The sequence below is a fragment of the Odocoileus virginianus genome, chromosome 17, assembly GCF_023699985.2.
Source record: "Odocoileus virginianus isolate 20LAN1187 ecotype Illinois chromosome 17, Ovbor_1.2, whole genome shotgun sequence".
Lineage (NCBI taxonomy): Eukaryota > Metazoa > Chordata > Mammalia > Artiodactyla > Cervidae > Odocoileus > Odocoileus virginianus.
In genome coordinates this window covers 38,935,987-38,959,333 of record NC_069690.1, presented here as the reverse complement: position 1 = coordinate 38,959,333, position 23,347 = coordinate 38,935,987, and the positions used below count along the sequence as shown (strand labels likewise).

Here is a 23,347-nt window from a genome sequence, read left to right as displayed (position 1 = left end):
CGCCCAGGGAGGAAATAGGATGCTTAGGAGCCTCTCACGTACACTCACACACCAGGCTCCAGTGCCCACCAAGGCCAGGCTTCCCTTTCCTGCCTGTGCCAGCCCCACCTGAGCTGGTCCAGACAGGCGGGTGGGGCCTGTGGGCTGTCAGGCCACGTGTAGGGCTGGCGGGCCGGAGCGAGGGCGGGGTTGGCCAGCTGCTCTTAAGGCGGGGCTGGAGGTGAAGGGCGCCTCCCTTTACCCCTCACCTGGGCTCTGACCGACCGCCTCCCTTCATCTGTCGCAGGAGCCGAGAGTGAAGGCAGGAGCGTCTTGCTCACCCTGGACACCAGGTAGGCACCTTTGTTCTTCAAGGAGAAAAGAGGAGGAGGCTCAGCACCTTCAGCCAGCCCTTGTCCCCAGTTTTTCTCCTCTCCTGGGGCTCAGAGTGAAGGTGGAGACAGATAAGATGGTCCCGGGACCACAGACTGCAGTTCTGCACTTTGAGGGTACTGAATCTGTAGCCCTCAGTGTACAGATGAGAGAACCAGGGTCTGGGGAGGGGAAGTGGTTTGCCTGGGGTCCTGAAGACTTGGGAAGGGAATGGACCCAGAACCTGGCCTCCTGCCTGCCAGCCCAGAGCCCTCAGAGCCCCCCGTGCTGGGTCATTCAGAGGCCATCAGGAATCCTGGTGTGGGAGGGAGAGGATGGGCAGAGCAGGGCTAGGGAAAGGCCTTCACCGACCCTGCGGGCCCCTGTCTGCTTCTCCAGGTCTGGGTGGGGACCACGGGATGATCAGAAGCCACTCTTTCAGCAGGGGGGTGGGGAGGGGATTGGGCTGGTGAGGTGAGGCACTCTGGGGGACACTTGTCCTCCCCTCTGTCATCCTCTCTCTCCACTGCCCTAGGCTTGTAGGAGGGAAAGAGTGAGTCAGGAGAAGAAGCTGGCACTGAAACTGACAAGGGGATTTGCCCAGGAATCAGGATCCCCTTGCCTCCAGAACCCTTGGGAACAAAGAAGGAGATTTGAGTCCCATGGGTGGGCAGGACCTATAAATAAGACTGAGTTGGCTGGAGCCCTCCATACCCACTACAGCCCCCAACAGGCACACACAGAGTGCTGAGCCCAGGGGTCCTCCCCTCACCTTTCGAGCAGGAAGGAAAGAGCTAGAGAAGTGTGCTGGTGGGGACAGAAGAAAGAGTGTCCAGGAATAAAGGAGTGAGACCAACCCCTGCGCTGGGAGGTCTGGTGGTGCTTCGGGGAGTGTCAAAAGTGAGAAGACTTAAAGAAAATCCCAAGGGGCTGCCTAAACTTTGCTCAATCCCATACCTGTCCCACTGGGTTCTAGAATCCCAGAAGGACAGAGAGAGGTGAAATGGATCTTAAATCTATGAAACAGTGGCACCGAGTGTGGGACTAGGAGCCAAGATGACCTGGGTTCAAATCCCAGTTCCACTATGGGTGCTGTGGGTTGTATGACCTCAGGCAAGTCCCTTAACCTCTCCAGTCCCACCATAAGAGTACCTTCTTCTAAGAACCATGGAGAAAACAAAATGAGTACATTTTAAGTGTCTGTTATGATTGCATTCCCATTATACAGATGGGACAGCAGAGGCCCAGAGAGGAAAGGACACTTGGCCAGGGTGGCATAAAAGCAGATTCCAAACCAGTAGGCAGACATCCTGGATCCCAGTCCCGGGGGAGGAACCAGGTACCCAGTGCATTCCACAGAGACCACGACCCCAGGTGCTCTCTGAGGCACAGCCAAAAATCCTGCAGGGTGTGCAGAGATCCTGCCCCAGCAAACCCAGAGCGCCTGGAGCCAAAGCTCCATGTCCTTAGCTGCCCCCAGAAAGGAGCTTGAAGGCCCGTTCCTTGTTCCCTTTCACTGCCATTTATAGACACGCTCCCCGAGCCTAAGATATGCCTGCCCCCTCCAGGATCTGGCCAAGGGGAAGTCTGGCGGCAGGTCTAGCAGGAGCCGTGGGGTAGAAAAGATTTTTCTCATTAACTTACTGTGTGACCTTGGGCAACTCACAGTCCCTCTCTGGACCTCAGGTGTTTCTCTGCATTTGAACTCCATGTGATAGAAGGAGTTAAAGGTCTAAAGTCCAGGCCTGAGTTTGGAACCCAGCTCTACCACTTTTCTGGATGTGTGGCCGACACAGATTTCTTAACCTCTCTGAATCTCAGTATCTTCATCTGTAAAATGGACTGGTAATAGGGGTGCAGTGCTTCCTAAGGTTATGAGAGGATTAGAAGAGTTATCATAGGGAAAGTCAGTGCCTGACACGTGGTGAGTTCTCAGCAAATGGGAGCTATTATTATTTATTGTTATGAAGGCATTATATCCTATATGAGCCCTGATTTCTAAGTAGTATTTAGAAATGTCCGATAGCTTTCACAAGCAGTATCTCACTGGTTCCACACCACCTTCTGGGAGGATATATAGCAGGAATTCTTATTCCCATCTCACAGATGAGGAAACTGAGGGTCAGATTGACACCTTAAGGAACTGTTTGAACTGGGGTTCGAATTCAAATCTCCAGACTCCGAAGTCTGCATTCATTTTGTTTGCCCCAGACTGGTCTCAATGACTTGTCCACGACTGAGGTCTAACTCTAAAGCAGAATGTAATAGAGGCATTTTGGAAACAAAGAAAAGTGGAGTTGGGGAGTGCTGGGGCAGGGGGAAGGTGAGGCTCAGGGCAGGCAGTTGTAGCCCAACCAGCATGTCCCAGCTTCTTACAGTTTTCTTGGCAGCCTCTGTTTTGGAACCTCTTACCTCCTGTGAGAAACTGCTATCACATAGCATTAAGGCTAGACAACGGGAAGAACTTCCCACAGTCAGGAAGCCTCGGACGTCTCTTTCCCAGATGAGCCTCCAGGGAGTGAATATCATCTGATGATGTCACTCCTAAGCTCTAAACTATTCTGTGGCTCTCCATTGCCCTCAGGGTTGAGTCAGCACTACCAAACCCAGCCTGCAAGGCTCTGTAGGGTCTGCCCAGCCTGCTTCCCCATCCCCAACCTTCCCTCCATTCACCCTAGGTTCTCTCTGTTTCCCAGATGCTCAGTAACGTCTTGTGATCACCTCGGTCCATCAGGCCTCTGCGTACACCTGCCTCCTCACCCTACCTGGTGTGCCCAGCCAGCTCCTGTTTTTCATCCTTGTCTCCCTTTACACGTCCCTTCCTCCAGGAAGTCCTCCCTGGCCTCCCCCTCCCTGGCCTCCCCCTCTCCCCGTGCCCACTGAGTCCCTTCTGACTCCCCTCCTCCCCGATGACACTGTTGTGATTGCTCACCTGCTTGCCTGTCTGTTTCACCAACTGACTCACGCTGAGTAGCAGCTAAATGCAGGGGCCCTGACATCACACAGCTGGGGTCCAATCCTACTCTGACACCCGTTGGCCTGAAGACCTTGGGCAAGTTACTTACCTCTTTGTGTCTCAGTTCTCCCATTATAAAATGGAACCATAATAGCATCTACTTCATAGGGTTGTTATGAGGATTTTTAAAGGTTTTATACACCAGAGCCTAGGTACATATAATTATTCAATGAATATTAGCTGTGCTGTGCTGTGCTAAGTCACTTCAGTTGTGTCTGACTCTTTGCAACCCCATGAACTGTAGCCTGCCAGGCTCCTCTGTCCATGGGATTTCCCAGGCAAGAATACTGGAATGGGTTGCCATGCCCTCCTCTGGGGGATCTTACCGACACAGGGATCTAACCTGACTCTCTTACATCTCCGGCATTAGCACCTCCTAGGAATCCAGAATTTTAGCTATTATTTATTTTTAAAGTAAGGCTGGAACACAGTAGGTAGCCATCAAACATCTATTGAGGTTATTTTATTTATCCATCACTTGCATACTGCTTATTATATACTAGGCAAGTTCTAAGTATATTATAAATATTAACTCATCTATAGATGAGGAAGCCAAGGCACAGAGAAGTTAATTAACTTCCCCAATGTTGCACAGCTAGTAAGTGTTGGAGCCAGGATGCAAATCCCAGGCAGTCTGGTTCCAGCAGCCATGCTTTTTAATGAGTGAATAAATATGCCTTTGTTTAGGCGGAGGGGAGGCAGAGGTTTCATCTACAGAAATTACTCAGTTCCCACCCCCGGCTTCTTTCAGGTCCCAGGAGCTCCCGGTTGGCAAGTGACAACTGTGGGATGTGAGTCTGGCTGGAAGCCAGAGGTAAACCGCCAAGTCACTGCCCTCAACATGTCACAGGTGATGTCCAGCCCTCTGCTTGCAGGAGGCCCCGCAGTCGGCTTGGCTCCCTGTGAGGAACCCAGGAGGGTCCTGCACCCGGCCCCCAGCCCGAGCCTGCCGCTGCAGTGTCCCTACTATACCACGGAAGGCTGGGGAGCGCAGGCCCTGATGGCCCCCGTGCCCTGCAAGGGGCCCCCTGGCAGGCTCCAGCCAACCCCACAGGCTGGAGCCAATGCCAGCTGCCTCCTGCAGGCCCCAGGGGAGCAGGTCTCAGGGGCTCGGGAGGACCTTGACTCCTACATTGACTTCTCACTGGAGAGCCTCAACCAGATGATTCTAGAGTTGGACCCCACATTCCAGCTGCTCCCTCCAGGGCCTGGTGGCCCCGAGGCCCAGCCCACCCAGAGCACTACCTTGAGGAAGAAGAAAGAAGAGCCTGAAGCCTTGGGTAAGGAACTGGGGCACAGTGCCGGGAAGAGGGCTTGGGGACCAGTCCTCATGAGGAAGGAATTTTCTATCAAGTCAGAGGAACACAGAACTATGTCCTGTTGGGGAGTGCTGTGCGGCTGTAAACAAGTTTGTTAACCTCTCTGTTTCCTCTGCTCTATACAAGGGATAAGTATAAGTAGTTCTCACTGTCCAATTCTATCTGGTTCTTGAGTTTGGAAAGTGATGGATACCTGTTTTATGTAATGTCTCAGAGAATTAAAATAAGCTAATACAAGTAAGAATACTATACAGTGCCATGCATATAAATAAGAGCTTGATAAATATGTGGTCCCTGAATCTTAGTCTTCTGTGGTGTCTCTCTTTAGGTTCTAACTTGGTCCCCTGAAATTTTTATAGGAATAGTATTTTCACCTCACCAGTAACAATAGATGTAAATAACTTCAAGTATAGACATAGTAAAATAACTAGAACATGATGAATTTTTGAGTATTTATTACTTTTGTTTTTAATGTCATTATATTGTAAATTTATATCGTTTACTCTTTAGTATTGCCTAAAGCATCAAACTATATTAACTTAATGTTTACATCATTTAGCAACCAGCTGAAAAAAATCTTGAAAATTTAACAATCAGCTTCTTTGAGCTAGTTCAAGCCAACTCCAAGATACCACCACCTCCACGATTGTCCAGAAATCTTTGCATCTGGCTTCAGTTTCCCAAAGAGTTTCAAGTATACGTTGAGGATGAGGATCGTGGAGCAGCAGCCCCATTAGACAGGCTGGAAGACTGAGGCCTCCAGGGGTTTAAACAATCAGTGTGGGCTAGGAGATACATGGAGGATTAGAGATGGGATCCAGGAGAATTTCTGCTTATTGAGCATTTATCATTCTACCCAGGCACTTGTATGTTGAGCAGTTAATAATTGAACCTTTGATAATAATAATTTGATCCCTTCAATCCACCTCCATGAGATGAATATTTTATCCTCATTTTACAAATGAAAAGACTTGGTTGATGGACTTGAGTGAAAAGCCAGTGTAGTCTAATCACTGGAGTCCGGCAAACCTTACACAAGCTGCTTATACTTCTTTGTATCTCAGATTCTTCTATAAAACAGAGATGAGTTTTCACCTCAAAGGGTGTTGCAAGGATTAAAAGGAATAACGTTTGGTGGGTGTTTATCACAAATTCTGGGACACTATAGGTCATGATCGGTGGTGGCTGTTTATAGTCAACATTGGAGTTGCATTTAGGACCAGCTCCAGGACAGTTTCAGACCCTGGGGTGGAGGTGAGCCCAGCACCCAGATCCTCTGGCACCTAGGTTCCTGGGTTCTAGCCAGCCTTCTGCTCCTGCCCCCTGAGCATTGCCTGCCAGGCCTGTTAAATGAACCACCTCCATCCCTCAACAGTCTTTTGCTTCTTAAGGCCAGTCGTGGGCATGTCTCTGCAGGAAAGATAGCTTGGGCCTAATTATCACTGGCAGGAGCAAGCACAGGACTTTAATGCTCATGCCCCAAGGCAGGGCTTCCATGCATTCAAGGCCAACTGGGGTGAGAGCAGTCTCTGGGTCGGGTGCACATGTATGGGGTTGGGGTGTTGATAACAGGGCCCTTCCTCCAAGGGACCGATGGGCAGTTGTCAGCCTTCTCAGATGCCCTAGGCACAACCTGCCCTTGTGAGCATGTGACCACCAGACTCTTGGCAGCAGGGGGCGCCAGAGGGCAGCAGTGGTCCCAGGGTCCTGATGAAGCCACCTAGCTTCCCTTGATGGAATTTCTAAAAATCCTCTCCTCTTATCTCTGCCTGGACACCAGTGATGCCTGGGAGCTCACTACCTCCTAGCATATCCAGAGGGTCAGCTCCCTGTTGGAAAGTTCTCTGCCATCACAAGAATAGCAAGAGCCTGCCTGTCACTGTGGTGACTGCACCTCTCTCCCAAAACCGTCCCCTGAGACCACCACTCCTGGTGACAAAGCTCTCACCGGCCCACAGCCTCTCAGTGAGTTTCACCCAGCCAAATATATCCAGTGTTCAGGGCCCCTCTGTTTGCAGTCTCACTCGTCCTACTTTTGGCATGTTGAGTGGAAGATGTTCTGTAATTATGATGCTAGCAGACGTTCACGGCTTCTCTTTGTCCCAACTTGGCAGAATCAAAAGTTAAACACTGGCTATCCTATATCGATCCCTCCCTTAAAAATGTATGGAAGGATTTTTGTAAGCATGATCCCAGCGTCTACCCTTGGAAGGAAATAGTGGAAACCTCATTTACAGAGGAGAAGACTGAGGCTCAGGGAGGGTAAGTGGTGGCCACAGTCACACAGCTAGTGAGTGGTAGGTCAGCTCAAAGCCCAGGCCTCTGGGCTCCAACCACATTCTAACTTTTCTCTCTTCCTCGGAGCAAGTTTTCTGCCCTCCAGGGCTTCACTGAGTTTACACCACACACACCCCCCGCCCCCGCCTCCAGTTTCTCTGCCTCTGCCTCTTGCTGGCCTTCCTTCACATTAACCAGAGGTGGGCCAGGGGCGGCGTGGTAGCAGGGAGCAGGCTTGTACCCACCACCCCCAGGGAACACAACTTCTAGAAGCAAACACCATATCCCCACCTCTGCCACCCCTCCCCATCTTTGGAACAGGCCCCCATTTTATTTTCCAGAATTTCTGCCAGGCAAGGCAGTTTGCCAATCCCGAGTGAAGGGTGTTTAATAACCGTCTGCCCGCCCCCCACCCACACAGGCCCCCCTCCACCCACCCGGCCTGGTGCCGGCGCCTGCATCCACCCAGCACTGCTCAGACTTGCCCCACGGGCCTGTAAACAGCAACTGCATGCAGGTGATGGGGCGGGGGCCCCATCACCCCAGCCACATCCACCTCGAGGCCAGGCTACAGCAGCGGGAGTGACTCACAGCTCCTGCCCGAGTCTGCTTGCTCTTTCTCGTTCCCTCAGCTAGGCCTTTGGTCTCTCTTCTTCAGGCCGGGAGGCCCTCCCCAAAGCAGCTGAGCATCTACTTACAGGCAAGGCCTTGGCAAAGGGTCCCGAGGAGCCTGTCTCGGTGGAAGAGCTCCCTGCAGACAGAGCAGAGGAGCAGGGATCAGCTTCCTCAACCCTTTCTGTAACACTATTCATGCATTTGTTTGGCTGCTCTTAGTTGCAGCACGCGGGGCCTTCGATCTCCACTGCGGCATATGGGATCTTTAACTGTGGCCTGTGGGATCTAGGGCCCTGCATTGGGAGCGTGGAGTCTTAGCTACTGGACCACCAGGGAAGTCCCTCCTCAATGTTTCAGAGCCTTGATTTCTCATCTGACATGAAATTAAGGATGTTTCCTACCTCAGTCAAGTTGTCATGAGGGTTAAATGAGCTAACACAGGCACTATGCCTGTGGCAATGCTAGCCCACAGTGCTCAGTAAATCCCAGCCTTTGTTGTAAAAGGCACAATAAATCTGAGCTCTACCCTTTCATTTCTCCGAGCCTCAGTTTCCTGCACTGTAAAAGCAGTCCCTGTGGGCCTAAGGGTGGTCTTGAGGTTTGAAAGGATTATGAGCATGAACACAGTGAAAGTGAAAGTGTTAGTCACTCAACCGTGTCTGACTCTTTGTGAACCCATGGACTGTAGCCCACCAGGCTCCTCTGTCTATGGAATTCTCCAGGCAAGAATATTGGAGTGGGTACCCATTCCCTTCTCCAGGGGATCTTCCTGACCCAGGGATTGAACCCGGGTCTCCTTCATTGCAGGCAGATTCTTTACCATCTGAGCCACCAGGGAAGCCCATGAATACCATAAAGACCTTTTTTTTTTTTTAAAAAAGTCGTGCTTGCCAACCTTGCAGAAGAATTGACCCCATTCCAAAACTTCCCTTTCAGAGCCCACAATACATTGTAACAAATATTCTCTCGCCCTCAGCAGTGGGACCGCCACCTTAGCCAGAGTATTAGCCAACTGGCCAATACTGCCCCCCAAAAGCAGGCGGGCAGGAGACGCTCTTCGAAGCCCACCATGGACCAGGCTCCAGGCCCCATTCATCAGTGTATCTCATCCTTACCAGAATCTTGGGAGGTTGGTTTTAGATCCTCACTTTACAGATGAGGAAACTGAGGCTCAGAGCAGTTAGGAAAATTACCTGATGATTCTTGGCGGGAAAGTGGCAAAGCCAAGACTTACACCTAGGTTTGTTTGTCGACAAAGCCAGGCCTGTTCCTCCATCCCCTGGGACAGCATGCACAGGTTGACCTGCCAGCTTCCCCCCTCCATCTGATGCAATCCTCCACCCCTACCCAGCCCAAGCAGGCTCAGACAGAGGCAGTAACCATGAGCAGGGCCAGAAGGTCCTAGCCCAGAGCGGGCTGGGGCAGGCAGGGACTTCAGAGGTGGTGGGGGGGGTTGGTGCATGCACCAGAGCCCAGAGGGTTGGGAGGCTGGCAGATGGGAGATGAGGGTACAGTTTCCCACTGACTCTGCCCTAGTTTTCATCCTGGGAAGCCAGAGGCAGGACTCACAACCCTCTAGAAGGGAGCAGCTCAATGACCCGAATCGTTCACCACCTTTCCCAGAACAGCACCTAGAACAGCTCCCTTCCCCCAAGTCAGAAGGAGAGGTACCCATCCCCCCTGGGGAGAACCAAAGGGCGCCCCACTCCAGGGAGGAACAAGAGTCCTAGGTGCCCCCACTGGGGAATGAAAGAGCATCAGAGTGAGTCAGCAGCCTCAGGTGCTAAGAGTCTACAGCTCAGTAAGGCAAGCAAGCCCTGCCCCCGGGGAGTTCTCCATGCAAGTGAACCCTAACGCTGACTTGTCAAACTCCAAGGTGCACCCAGCTCCCCTGGAATTTTGCTAAAATGCAGATACTGATTCAGTAGGCCTAGGGTGGAGCTGGAGATTCTGCACAATCTCCCAGCTCCCTGGTGAAGGGGTGCTGCAGGGCCGGGGACCACAGCGGTGAAGTCCATTGCACAGTGGAAACACCTAGGGAGCTAAGCTAAAACCCTCAGGCCTGGGCCCACCCCTGGAGGTTCTGATCTAACTGGCACCATTGCAGGCACAGACATAGAAACCACTTTCACTGGCCTGAGTAATAGAGGCATCTCAAGATGTGACCGGTGCAGTCCTTCCGGCTGGGGAGTGGAACACACGTTAAAGAGAGGATCTCTCAGTTTTAAAGGGCTTACTATGTGCCCGACACTGTGCTGTGCCACCTACTTTCATCTCAGTTCATCCTTACTGTAACACCAAGAGGCTGGGTATAGCCATCCAATTCTACAGGCCTGGAAACTGAGGCTCTAGGTGGTCAAGTCACTTGGCCTACCTCTCAGAGAGCAAGGGGCAGAGCCAGATTTGAAACCCAGGTCTGTCTGACTCCAAAGCCCGTGTTCATGTCACTGTCTCTCTCCACCCATGGGCAGTTGTCACAGAGAAGGTGACATTGAAACTGGTCCCTGAGGGTGAAGCTGGAGGCTGATCCTGATTCCAACAAACATCTCCCTGGGCTTCAGTTTCCTCATCTGTATAAGAAAGGGTGGTGGTCCAGTGGTTAAGACTCCTCACTTCCACCGCAGGTTACATGGGTTTGATCCCTGGTTGGGGTGCGAAGATCCTATATGCCATGGGGCACAGCCAAAATTTTTAAATATATGTGTGCTAAGTCGCTTCAGTCACATCCCACTCTTTGTGACCCCATGGACTGTAGCCTGCCAGCCTTCTCTGTCTATCGGATTCCCCAGGCAAGAATACTGGAGTGGGTTGCTGTGCCCTCTTCCAGGGGATCTTCCCAACCCAGGGATCGAACCCACGTCTCTTAATGTCTCCTGCATTGGCAGGAGGGTTCTTTACCATGAGCACCATCTAGGAAGCTCCTTTAAATATATATATATGTGGGCTTACCTGGTACCTCAGACTATAAAGAATCTGCCTGCCAGGCGGGACCCCTGGGCACAGCAACCCACTCCAGTATTCTTGTCTGGAGAATCCCCATGGACTGAGGCCCACTAGGCCCCTCTGGCGGGCTGCAGTCCATGGGGTTGCAGAGAGCCGGACACGACTGAGTGACGAAGCCCAGCGCAGCACTCTCTGATAAAGAAGAGACCAGATGGCCTTGAGGACCCTTCCAGCATCCTTGTTCTGAGAGTCCAAGCTCCCTGGTTTCACCGATGCTCTGCTTCTCTCCCCAAAGATATAAAGTACATCGAGGTGACCTCCACCAGGCCAAGGTGCCACGATGGCCCGCGGAGCTGCTGCAGCCCATCTGTCACCCCACCCTTTGGCTCCCCGTGCGCTGGCGGCCTCCTCCTTTCCAGAGACCTCCCCCGAGAGACCCGAAGCAGCAGCGAGAGCCTCATCTTCTCTGGGAGCCAGGGCAGGGGGCACCAGCGCCCCGCTCCCACCTCGGCATCTTCCTCCTCTCACTCCCCAGCATCTCCCAGCATCTCCATTCCTGGCATGGGGAGTAAGACCTCAGGCCCCCATGGCTTGGGCTCCCCACTGGTGGCTTCCCCAAGCTTGGAGAAGGGGCTGGGCGGCCAGGGCCCACAGCTGGGCAGCAGGATCTCCATGCTCTCAGGCAGCCCAGCATCTGATGTCAGCTATGTGTTTGGAAGGTAGGTAACTCCCACTACAGCTTCTGATGTTGCCTTCATCACACACACACACACATACACACACACACACACATCCTAAATCAGACATCCCGCTCTTTCTGAGCAAAATCTGGGACTGTACCAAAAATAAAAATGAATGTTCTCTTTTATACCATTTGGCTCTCAAGCTTTCCTCAAGCATTTAGAGTATCATTCAATATAGGAAAATCTAGACTTCTATTTACCTCCTGGGAAAAGAACTACTGCATTAATGAGGCTCACCTGTATCCTGTCCAGCCCTCCTACAGCCCATCTGTAGGAAGATTTGTTTTAAAAAAAAAACCAAAACACAGAATATAAAGAGAATCATGGGTCCGGGAAAAGCTTCCTTCATCTTTGTTCCTGGCAAAACCTAGCAGGAAGGAAGCAAACCTGGCGGGGTATTATTTACATTCACCCTAGCCCAGTTCTCAGTAGGCTTCTGAGTAGAGCCATACACTCACACATCTTGCTCTGGAAGACCAAACCACAGGACCTCTGTCCCCCATACCAACTCCGAAGCCACTGTGCCCAGGCAGTCCCTGGCAAGGAGACTGGGATTCCACGGCCATGCGTTGGCATGGGCCTCTGAGCTCAGAGAGAAGCCTGGCTGGCTACAGAGCTGGCCTCTTTCTCTTCCTCCAGCTAGAGAATTCCCTCTGCATCAGTCATGGACATAGTCCAGCCCAGGTCCAGCCTGTGTGCCTGACTCTTGGGAATGCTTGGGGTGGGTGGGTAGGGAGGATGGCTGGTATGACAGGTTGGATCGCCTGGCTGGGAAGGCAGGGGGAACAGAGTCCAGCCTAAGCCATGAGACTTGCAGGGGGAAGCCCATGGGCTACTTTAATTAACCACAGACCCTCCATTGCAGGTACACTCCTGTATCCTTCAGCATCCCTTAGGAGTCAGATGGGCTCTGGGGATGGGGTTGGAGGGCGGGGGGGGGGGGGGTGAAGTATGCAGTTCTCTGACCAAAGCCATGGGCACCTACATCACTAAATTCCAGAGCCCAGCTCTGGCCCCAGACAGTCCACTCCCACCTCCAAACACTCTGCCTTTCTGGCCCTCTCCCCCCTTGCAGCAGCCAGTCCCTCCTCCACTCCAGCATCTCCAGCCATCAGTCATCTTCTAGATCCTTGGAAAGCCCCAGCAGCTCTTCCTCCAGCCTCCACAGCCTTGGTCCAGTGTCCCCGTATATGAGAGCCTGTGACCTCCAGGTCCCCAGCAACGCCACCCCAAGCATGGGCCAGCCCAGAGCAACCCGCTCCCCACCTCTGGCCAAGGAACAAGCCAGCAGCTGCCCGCCATCTATCACTAACTCCATGGTGGACATACCCATCGTGCTGATCAACGGTTTCCCAGAGCCAGGATCTCCCCCATCCCAGAGGACCCCAGGACCCCAGGACTTTGTTCGCCCTGGGGCTACTTCCTCCAGCACGCCCTGTCCAGCCCCCAGGAGCCACAGCCAGACCCTCCCAGAAGCCCCTCCCACCACATCCCCGGAGGGTAAGTTGTAAACCAATCAATACTTCACGCTTTGTAAGGTTTGGCTATTGGAGAACAGGCAAAGCACCAATGTTTCTTCAAGAGCAGGTCAGTACATTGATTAAGTACCTACTGTCTGCCAAGCACTGTGCCACTTAGTAGGGACACAGTCTAGAAGGAGAGGGGAAAAACCCAAAGGGTTACTGCAGAGTAGGATAAACACAGAAGTAAAGAGATGTTCTGAGTCTTGTGAGGCTACAGAGGAAGAAGTGAGCCTTTTTACCTGGAGAAGTGGGGAGGCCAAAAAGTGGATCAAAAGTTCATGGCCAGAGCAGGAGAGGAAGGGCTGCCCCAGCAGAGGGCCAGAGGTATGAAGGTGTGGAAGCACATGGCATGTTTAGGAAATGACTGGGATGTTGGGTGCAGGGTGAGGTCATTGGGAGTAACTTGGGGCCAGATTGGGAAAGACCATGAACACCAAGCTGAAGAGTAAACTTTAACCTTAGGGACCAGGAGACCCTCAGAGACTCTCAAACCAGAGAGTGATGGACTCAGAGGCCCATGCTCCATCCATCACTCTGGCAGCTGCATGGCAGATGAATTGCAGGGCCTGGCCTGGCAGGGAGAGCAGTTTTTATTTGGTTCTGTTTGGGTTTTCATCACGAAGTGGTCCAGGGCGAGGCAGAGGGTGGAGGAGAGTGGACAGAGCCAGGAGACCCTCAGGATATGGAAGCAGCAGGCTGGGTGACTAACCCAGGAGAGGGAGAGGGCGAGTGAGTCCTAACTCTGACGTTGGCGGATGACGAACACAGACAGGGGAAGGCCAGGGTAACGGAGACAATGCATTCCAATTCAGACAGCTAAAAACCACAAAACAGCAACCACCCTCCTCCCTGCAGTCAGCAACTACAGGCATCCAAAAAGAACAAAGCCAACCAGGGCCCAAAGCAGTAAACACAGGCTAACCCTTAGCACCCTGGGGTACCTCTCTCCCAGGAGCAGAGCCCCCCACTGAGCCCCAAGGACAGGAGGCTGCTTGCCTGTGGCTCAGTCATCTCCTTCCCGGGCTCTCAGCATGGCCACAGACATCAAGGTACTCCTGGGGGGTGTGAAATGCTCACTTTAGCCCACTGCTTGCTCCCACCCACGACGTCAAGTCAATGAGAACAAGAGAAAATGAGGTGACAAGTATGCTTTGAACATTTTCCTAGGACAAATCGTTTGCAGATATCAGTACATTTTTTATAATGAGTTATTCTCAACTGGCAGTAATACCCTTTTCAAGATGCTGAAACCGAGAACCACTGCTCTCTGCCTTTGTTGTTGTTGTTCATCACTGCGTCGAGTCCAACTCTTTGTGACTCCATGAACTGCAGCCAGGCTTCCTTGTCCTTCACTGTCTCCTGGAGTTTGCTCAAACTCATGTCCATTGAGTCGGTGATGCCATCCAACCTTTAGGGTCCCAGGGAAATGGGGGGCACTTTCACATCTCAAAGAGCACATTTATTTGGCCTGGTGATATCACCATCCGGAATTGGTGATGCCCAGATAATCACTCACTATCCCTGGAATCTTAGCAAATTCCGCAAAATATTCTCAAGACAACATTCAGTTTCATTTCCGAGTTGTTGGAGCATTAAAGACCCTCACGGGACTTCTGGTTCACTCAGTTCCCTCTGGGTTTCAACAGGGAAAGAGCCGTCCCAGATCAGAGCCCAACTCCATCTCCTGACTCCTGGATGCTCTTCTGCCCAGATCTGCTGTCTTCCTTTCCTTTCTCCTTTTCTTTCATTTTCTTTTGCAAACTGAACATCCCTCCCCCCACCAAGAAACTCATAGGATTATTAAAGGGGAAGAAAACATGAAATCAAGCAAATGATGCATCTCAGAATCTTTTATTTATCCCGTTTCTGTCTCTACTGCATAGTATTCAATTTGAGAAACTGTTTCTCATTGAATTGAGTTTTTAATCTATTTGTTTGTGATCCATTACCAAGGATACAAGGGTAGACTCCTAGATGGCACCAAGCTCCGGGATTCTTCTGACAGATTTTGCCCCTTTAGGGAGCTAGAGATACACTGGAGTAGGGATAGGGGAAGATGGGTTGAATGGGACCACTGGGCAGAGAAAGGGGAAGGTCTCTCAGTTTCCCTCTATCCGGCCTACAGGGTTCCCCTCCCCTGTCTGTCTCCAGGTCCTGCCAGGGACATGCAGCCCACCATGAAGTTTGTGATGGACACATCTAAATACTGGTTTAAGCCAAGCATCTCCCGAGAACAAGGTAAAATGAAGCCCTGATTCAGGGACTGAGTGACCCAGGAATCAAGTCTGGGTCCCATCACCCTGCATTGGGTAGATGGGACTCTGGGTTCATGTAGAGGAGGGAACGGCATGGCAAATGGCAGGTCCAGGGAAGGGGGTGTCCTGCGAACCCCATGACCCAAGCAAATAATGACTGTAGCAGGAACGGTGCAGGTTAGACAACAGAAAGGACTTCCTGGGGACCAAAGGCGATTCTGTACCATCTGCTCTATGAGGACCCACTGGGGCTGAGGCAGGGAGGGTGTCCCGGTGGGATGGTGACTGTCTCTGACCCAAGGATTGTTCCAGCCATCGAGCTGCTGAGGAAGGAGGAGCCGGGGGCTTTCATCGTGCGGGACAGTTCTTCATACCGGGGCTCCTTCGGCCTTGCCCTGAAGGTGCAGGAGGCCCCCACACCTGCCCAGAGCCGACCAGGTAGGCCGTCTGTGTATTCGATCAAGGCCTCTTAGAGGCACCTGGGTTGGGTGGATTCCAGTCCCAGCTCTGCCGCTCACTTGCAGGGAGACCTTGGGCCTCCCATCCTGGGAGGATGGACCTTGGTCTCCCAGTATTGAGGCTCCCCAAGTCCCCAGACTCCTTGCTCTGCCCCTGGTGGGAAGAAGAGGAGGGTCCCAGCCCCCCTCCAGCCTGCTCTCTTCTGGTATCCACCTCTGTCCAGCCCAGCTTTCTCACAAAAGATTGTAATGTAGTAATAACATGTGAAAATGAGACCTTTTTGGTTTGGTCTGTTTTTCTCAAATAAGAAGTAACTAGTAACATTTTACATCAAGTTTATAAAGTTTGATTTTTTCCTCCATGAATTCAATTTATTTTTATAAGTAAATACTGGGTTTTATGAGCTTCCCCAGCGGCTCAGTGGTAAAGTCACCTGCAATGCAGGAGACATGGAGACCTGTGTTTGATCCCTGGGTTGGGAAGATCCCCTGGAATAGGAAATGGCAACCCACTCCCAGTATCCATGCCTGAAAAATTCCATGGACAGAGGAGCCTAGGGGGCTACAGTCCATGGTGTCCCAAAGAGCTGAAAACAACTGAGTGACTGAATAACAATAACGTGTGTGCTAGCTTAGGCCCTGTGGTCTTGCACACAACACGTGTGGAGGGATCATCCACCCTACCCAGACACTGTGCAAGGCACCAGTGAAACCTCATTGAGGACAGAGATAGGAACAGACCATTGCATTACAGGGTTCCTGGGTCACAGCCCTTCATCGAAGGCCCAGGATTGTAGCTCTTACACAGGGAATGGATAAGGGAACTGACAACTTCCAGAGGGAGTTAATGACCCCTGAGCCAGCAAGTAATAGCACAAAAGGATAAAAACCCCAAGTCCACATTCTCTACACCACACCTCTGTGTTCAAATAAGAAAGTGACCTCTGGGCAGCGTTAGTTATCAAGGAAGCCCTGCCAAGGAATCCAAAGAAAGCAGGAAGCTATGGGCTGGCAGAGAAGAGGCCAGGGGCGTGGTCCCCCCTCCCAAGGCCAGCCTGGCGCCAGCAGGGACCATCTGATGCAGAATAATAGCACCTGGGAGGGAGCAGGTAGGGGGAGCGGGAAACCCAGCCCAAGAGTTATTGAAACCAAGAGCAAGGTCTCCTGAAAAAATAATTGCACGTGTGCATAGTAAGTCACTTGGTTGTGTCTTACTAGACACAGAACGCTTTGAGCAAAGATGTCGGCACCTCCTTCATGGGAGGCCTCAAGGATAGGATACCTACCTGTAGTCCCATCCAGAGGCAGGGGGATGGACAAGTTAACCTCTGGATGGACTGGAAGAGGCGGGTCAGGAAACAAGTTGCACTTCCATCCACATGTTTTCTCTGACCAGGCGAGGACAGCAGTGACCTCATTCGCCACTTCCTCATCGAGTCTTCCGCCAAAGGGGTGCATCTCAAAGGAGCAGACGAGGAGCCCTACTTCGGTGAGCTGAGCCTCTCCAGCCCTCAGGCCCCTTCCAGGCAGGGTAGGTGGCCTGGGGCAGGCTCCTGATGAAGGGCTTCTGTTTCCTCATAGGGAGCCTCTCTTCCTTCGTGTGCCAGCACTCCATCATGGCCCTGGCCCTGCCCTGCAAACTCATCATCCCGCAGAAAGGTGGGCTGGGGCTCCACGCCTGTTCGTTCTCAGGGGTCACCTCTCACCTTACTTAGGGATCATGTTAGTGTCCCAGTGAAAAGTGCATGCTCTGGAGTCCATCCACATCTCTACCTCCTAGCTGTGAGCATCTGAGAAGATCAACCTCACTAAGCCTCTGTTTCCTCATCTATGAAATGGGCACAGTTAGCATCACATCTGCTTCTAGGCTGGGTGGGGGCTGAAATGAAAAAGCTCAGGCAAGACTTTTGGCACAATGCCTGGTGCTGAGTTGATGTTTGAGAAATAGCAGCTCTGTTGCGGAGAGGAGAAAAGAAGCATAAATCTGCCCATTCGGCCAGGTTTGGTTTTTACTTCCAGGTCCAACATTTACTGGGCCTCCCCTCCTCCATTCACACCTCACTCCAACCCTGTGAAGCAGTCATTGCTGGCTGTCCCCATTTCACAGATAAGAAAGGGAAGGGTCGAATCTGAACCCAAGTCTCCCTTACTGTCTTGTTCCAAAGTGTTCAGAGAGCTAACAGAGCACAAAGGTACAGACAGCTGTTTCATGAAACTCAAGGAAGAGAATTATGAGAACAAAGAAATGATCAATGGGTGAAATTCGCGGAGAACGAAAGAAAGAAAAGGAAGATTCGAGGCATTAAGTAACTTCCCCAAGGGCACAGGGTCAAACCTCCAGCCCAAGTCAGGGCGCCCTCCCCAGAGCTTACAGCCCAGCACATCTCGGGGTGTGCAGGAGAGCTGTAGGGGGCTCGGGGAGGAGTCAAGGCCGAGGGAGCCCCAGGTGTGGTGATGGCGGGAGCCTCCCTGCTTTCTGCAAAAAAACAAAAGAAGGCCTGGGTTTGGGGCAGGGCCTGAAAGAAGCAGGAGGTCAGGGGCCTCTGAGGCCAGGTCGCTACTGCAGTCTAGGGGCCTGAGGCGGGACAGGGAAGGAGGGATCAAAAAATCTGCCAGCTAGGCTTTAGGGGAGCCCAGGGCAGCTCCGATTGCCTAATTACAGGAATCACACCTGGTTTCTCAGCCAAGTCACTTCCTGAAGGTGGGGGCGGAGGTGGGACCCGTTCAAAGAGCTGAATGAGGTCTGTTCCGAGGACGGGGGTCCACTGACTGCACCCCGCCCCTGGGGGCCTGTTCCTTTGCTTTGGCTCAGAATTGGGAGGTGGAGACGGGGCCTCGGACCCCTCTGCAGATGGCCGGGCCTCCTGTCTGAAGAAATCTGCGGGTGAGTGGGGGGCAGGGTAGGGGGGAGGCTTGGCTGGGCCCCGCCCCAGGGCACCTCCCAGCCCTGTGCAGGCACACGCAGGTCCACACGTGTTTCCCATTGCAGCTTTATTTCTCCATCTTTAACAAGGTGCCACATTCTTCCCTCTGCCTGTAAACCAGGAGATGAGAGGCTCAGGGCAGCAGGCCAGGAGGAAGAGGGGCAGGAGAGGAGGGCGGGTGTGGAGAGGCTTAGCCCAGCATACGGGGTGTACACATGGATGAGCTAGGTTCTCTCTGGGTCTGAACGGCCTGGTCCTGAAGAGGGCATCCTCCGTGGAGTGTCAGGTCCAAGTCCTGGGGGCAGTTTATTATGGGAAGGGTCACTTTTCATCACATCCAAGGGCCAGGCATGGGTCAGCACTTGGGTGAGTGACAGCTCCTATTCCGTGTCCTGAGCACAAAGGCCCCCTCCCCATTCCTGTCTCCTCTCTCTTCTCTCAGTAAGGAGCCAGGGCTCTGGGGTTGTGGGTGAGGGGTAGAGGTGGGGGAAGCACCAGCCATGGGGCAGAAGGACGCCCCTACACACAGGGCAACATCTCCTCCTTGCCCCCTGCTGGAGGGCCAGAGACCAGAGTGATGCAAACAACAGATGACCCCAAAGTCCTCTGGGGTTAGCCCCAAATTTCAGTCACTCACACAGTCCCTACCCACCCGCCTGATGGCTCAAAGAGGAAGCCTGCTAGATTCCCCAAACAGGATGGCACCCTTATTCCCCAGCTCTGGGCAGAGGGACAGCAGGGAGGGCCTGGGTGACCTCCACTCACCCAGTGGATTCTGGCAGGGCCCCAACGCAGTATCTGCACCCACCCCCCAGGTTGCCATGCCCTGTATCTGAGCTCTGTGAGCGTGGAGACCCTGAGCGGAGCCCTGGCCGTGGAGAAGGCCATCTCGGCCACCTTGGAGAGGGATGTCCTCCCCACGCCCACCGTGGTCCACTTCAAAGTCACCGAGCAGGGCATCACCCTGACCGACGTCCAGAGGAAGTAAGGGACTTGCCTCGTCCTGGGGCTGCAGGGCTGGGCAGGGTGAGCTGGAGGGGATGGCTGAGGTGTCCGTAGAGTGGTGGTGGAACTAGAATTCAGGCTCCTGGACCCAGTGAGGCCAGTGATGTGCTGAGTGGCTCCAGACAAGTTCTCTGCCTTCTCTGGGCCTAAGTGCAATGACTTCCTGCCGCTTCATCATGACTGATGGATTTGGAATTAACAGCAGTCGTTGGGCACTGATTAAATCTGTATCCACTGATGGAACATCTCCTGTAGGCCAGACTGGCTGACCAATGAGATCGCTCCTTCCCAGGCTCAGGGATTCAGTCCAGCAAGATCCTGGCTCTGGGCTGGAGGAATAAGAGATGGCCAGCCGTAATTGCGTGCTTAGTCGCTTCAGTTATGTCCAACTCTTTGTGATCCTGTGGACTGTAGCCCACCAGGCTCTTCTGTCTGTGGGATTCTCCAGACAAGAATACTGAAGTGGGTTGCCATGCCCTCCTCCAGCAATTTCTACCCTCAAATCATTAAATGACATAGTGGGCGATTGGGTGGGTTGGTAGAAAACCCCAACACATAGGACACAAGGCAGATATCTGACCCTCGTGAAAGGAGAGAAATACAAACACATGCCCGGGTCCAGCAGTTAAAAGGTCACAGCAGGCTGTCAGGGATCATGGAACTAGGAGGCTCAAGTTGGAGATGATGGAGGTGGGGCAGGATGCTGGGGCGGGCTCGCACCAGCTCCCCTTCTCTCCCCGCCTCCTCCCAGGGTATTTTTCCGGCGCCATTACCCCCTCGCCACCCTCCGATTCTGCGGCATGGATCCTGAGCAAAGGAAGTAAGTTCAAGTCTGGGCCAGACTGAAAAGGCCAGCCAGGGGTCTTTTGACTGCCCCCTGACTCTGGGATCAGGGTGCCAGACAGAGCCTCTGAACCCCAAGGGGTGAGGAGCAACAGAATGAGGGGAGGGGAGCAGATGGGGATAGAGGAAACACAGCTGGCCATTATCAGCTCCTCCCACCCTGCGGTGCTCAGCTGGAGTTCTGTGAAATGGAGCAGAGAATCGGTACCCAGAACTGTCTTTGTTCCTCTTCCACAGGTGGCAGAAATACTGCAAGCCCTCTCGGTAAGGCCTTCCTGTCCACTCAGTCAGTCACCATGAGAGGTCTCCCTGGGGCAGGGCCCGGACCCAACACGGGGAGGGAGTCAGGGAAGGAGGGAGGCCCCAGGCTGACCTTAAGAGCCCATGGGTTTGCTGAGGGACAGCACAGGCCCCGGCTCTCTGGGAGCCACCTGTCTGAATGGGGTGGACATGAGCTCCGTCTTCTCGGGCAGGCACAGGTTTTAGTCTGGAGGGACGCTCCAGTCTGCTGAGGAATACACAGGTCCTGTCCTCAGGGGCCCCCATTCCAAAGGAGAGAAACCCAGATCCTAAACTTAGGGATCTCCCAGTCTGACGGAGGAGGCACGTCCTCCCCCTAGGAGAGCTCCCATGATGACGAGGTGCTGGGCTGCGGAAGGGCAGGAAGGAGGTGCTGGGCTGGGGAAGGACTGGGGAAGGGCTGAGTTCCCCAGCTCCCAGTCTTGTGCCTCCCTGGGCTCTCCTCACCAAGGCTCTCCTCTCCCATCAGGATCTTTGGGTTTGTGGCCAAGAGCCAGACCGAGTCCCAGGAGAATGTGTGCCACCTCTTTGCGGAGTATGACACGCTCCAGCCGGCCTCGCAGGTCATCAGTCTGGTGGGTGCTCTGCTACAGGACCCGGAAAGGATGTAGGGGAGGGAGCTTCCTGTGTGCCTTCCCAGACATCCCAAGGGGCTTGCCCAGGATCCCCCCTCTGCCCTGAGCAAGAAGCCTCTCACCACACTGATGGACCAGTACCAAGTTGAAACCCTTGAACTCACTATGACCTTCAGCAGCAACCTTCACCCAGACCCCCTTCCCTCCCGGGGTTCAGTCTCTTCAGCCTTAAAGGAGCAGGACTTCCCTGGTGGTCCAGTGGTTAAGAATCTGCCTGCCCATGCAGGGGACAGGGGTTCGACCCCTGGTCGGGGAAGATTTCACATGCCATGGAGAAACTAAACCCAAGCTCCACACCTACTGAGCCCACGCTTTAGAGCCTGTGCTCTGCAACGAGAGGGCACCACAGTGAGCAGCCCTAGAGAGTAACCCCTGCTCGCCACAGCTAGAGAAAGCCTGTCCACAGCGGTGAAGACCCAGTGCAGCCAAAGGTAAACAAATAAATAAATGTTTTAGAAGGATACTTTAAAAAAACAAAAGGAGGCAACAGACAGGGTCAGCTGTTCGTCTGGGACATCTGTGGGTATCTTAACGAGCTCCCTGTGATTCTGAAGCAGACCCACATCTGAGACCCACCCCCCCCATGAAAATAACCTCTGAAGACTCTGGACTCTGTCAGTCTGGACACTACCAACACAGCAGCTTGAGCTAGAGACCTGTGACCCTCGTTTCATGGCAAACAGCAGGTGCTGGGTAGGGACCCAGGGGCCATGGCCAGAGGCCAACCTGAAAGCAGGTGGTTGGCAAGGATTGAGGACCAAAGGGGGCCTCCCCGATGGTTCAACAGTAAAGAATCCGCCTACAGTGCAGGAGATGCAGGAGACGCAGGTTCGATTCCTGGGTCAGGAAGACCCCCTGAAGGAAGGCATGGCAACCCACTCCAGTATCCTTGACTGGAGCATCCCATGGACAGAGGAGCCAGGTGGGCTACAGTCCATAGGGTCACAAAGAATCGGACACGACTGAAGCAACTTAGCATGCACGCACAAGGACCAAAGGAGGGATGGACTGACTCTGTTTCCCTCCTTATCTGTTCCTTTCCCCATTTTCTTGACAGCTTCTTGAGCTGCTATTCCCAGGACAGAGCTAGATCCGCCTGTCCTGGATTCTACAGGCCAACGTGGCCATGGTTGCTCAGCAGGTAAGCACGTGGGAACTTGCCCTCGTGGTCAAAAAAGATGATCCAGCTGTCCTTAAAATCTTGATGTCTAGTCCCCTCCATTGAAAATGAGCATCAGTTCCGTCTCTTCTTTCAATTTCTCATAAGCAAGTGTGTCTCAGCTGCCCTAGTGTTACTTGTGTCACCCAGACCCGGAGGTGGGGACAGTGAGAGCCCCTGCTCACTAGAATGGACACAAGGGCCAGCTCTCTGGTTCTGCCTCAGCCTCAGCCTTGCTAGTCCTACACACACACACACACACACACACACACACACGTGCGCGCGCGACACACACACACACACACACACACACACACACGTGCGCGCGCGCACGCGCGCTGCCCTGTGCAATGCTGGGGCGGCAACTGGCCTTATAGCCACATGAGGGCAGCAGAGAGTCAAGAATGCAAACAGGCAGCTACCCCCAAGAGGCTTGGAGAAGTGGGCGGTCTTTCCCGCCCCACCTCCACCAAGACCCCCAAGAAGTTGGAACTGTTTGTCTAGCAGACCTGGGGACCTAAGGAAACCACACTATGAGAATGCAAGATGAGGCTCAAGGAAGAAGCCCACTTTTGCTCTATGAAAGACCAGTGCCTGCCCCCGCCCAGCTGGGGGCCCTGCCAGAGAATCATTATCTTTGGCCAAAGTTGGGCCTGAAGGGTTATTATTTCAGCCCAGGAAACCAAACCAGACTGAAGCGGTCCTGGGCTGGCGAGACTGACTGAGCCTAGCCCACCCAGCCTGTGGTCAGGCACTGCCCCACCCCGGAGACTACAGAATCTGGACAAGGTTCTCAAGGTCACAGTGCCCAAGTTCTCAAGGTCACAGAGAGCCCCCCGCCCCCATATATCTGTGGATGCCTTGTCGCTCCCCTCATGGAGAATAAAGTGTCTGTCTTTGCACAAGAATTGGTCCTGAGACATTCAGGGCTGTCCTCTCAGAGATGGAAACCTGAACAAAAAGGGGACCTGGCTGGGCTGG

The 23,347-nt window shown here is 53.2% G+C and overlaps 1 protein-coding gene across 1 annotated transcript; it reads left to right on the top strand.

Moving 5' to 3' along the window:
* Positions 1-235: 235 nt before the first annotated feature.
* Positions 236-23,274, top strand: TNS4 (tensin 4). The gene is made up of 13 exons (XM_070479429.1): positions 236-332; positions 4,119-4,647; positions 10,817-11,240; positions 12,340-12,764; positions 14,939-15,025; positions 15,355-15,480; positions 16,897-16,989; positions 17,082-17,159; positions 18,313-18,384; positions 19,240-19,408; positions 20,181-20,249; positions 20,510-20,536; positions 21,042-23,274. Exons 2-13 carry the CDS (start codon positions 4,209-4,211, stop codon positions 21,181-21,183), a joined length of 2,151 nt encoding a protein of 716 aa, XP_070335530.1. The 5' UTR covers positions 236-332; positions 4,119-4,208; the 3' UTR covers positions 21,184-23,274.
* The last annotated feature ends 73 nt before the right edge of the window (positions 23,275-23,347 follow it).

Bases quoted from the DNA above. Each gene is read 5' to 3' on its own strand.
- TNS4 (XM_070479429.1), top strand. From the start codon at position 4,209: ATGTCACAGGTGATGTCCAGCCCTCTGCTTGCAGGAGGCCCCGCAGTC. The intron at 16,990-17,081 runs GTGAGCTGAGCC...GTTTCCTCATAG, and splicing joins AGACGAGGAGCCCTACTTCG to GGAGCCTCTCTTCCTTCGTG. The intron at 20,250-20,509 runs GTAAGTTCAAGT...CCTCTTCCACAG, and splicing joins ATGGATCCTGAGCAAAGGAA to GTGGCAGAAATACTGCAAGC.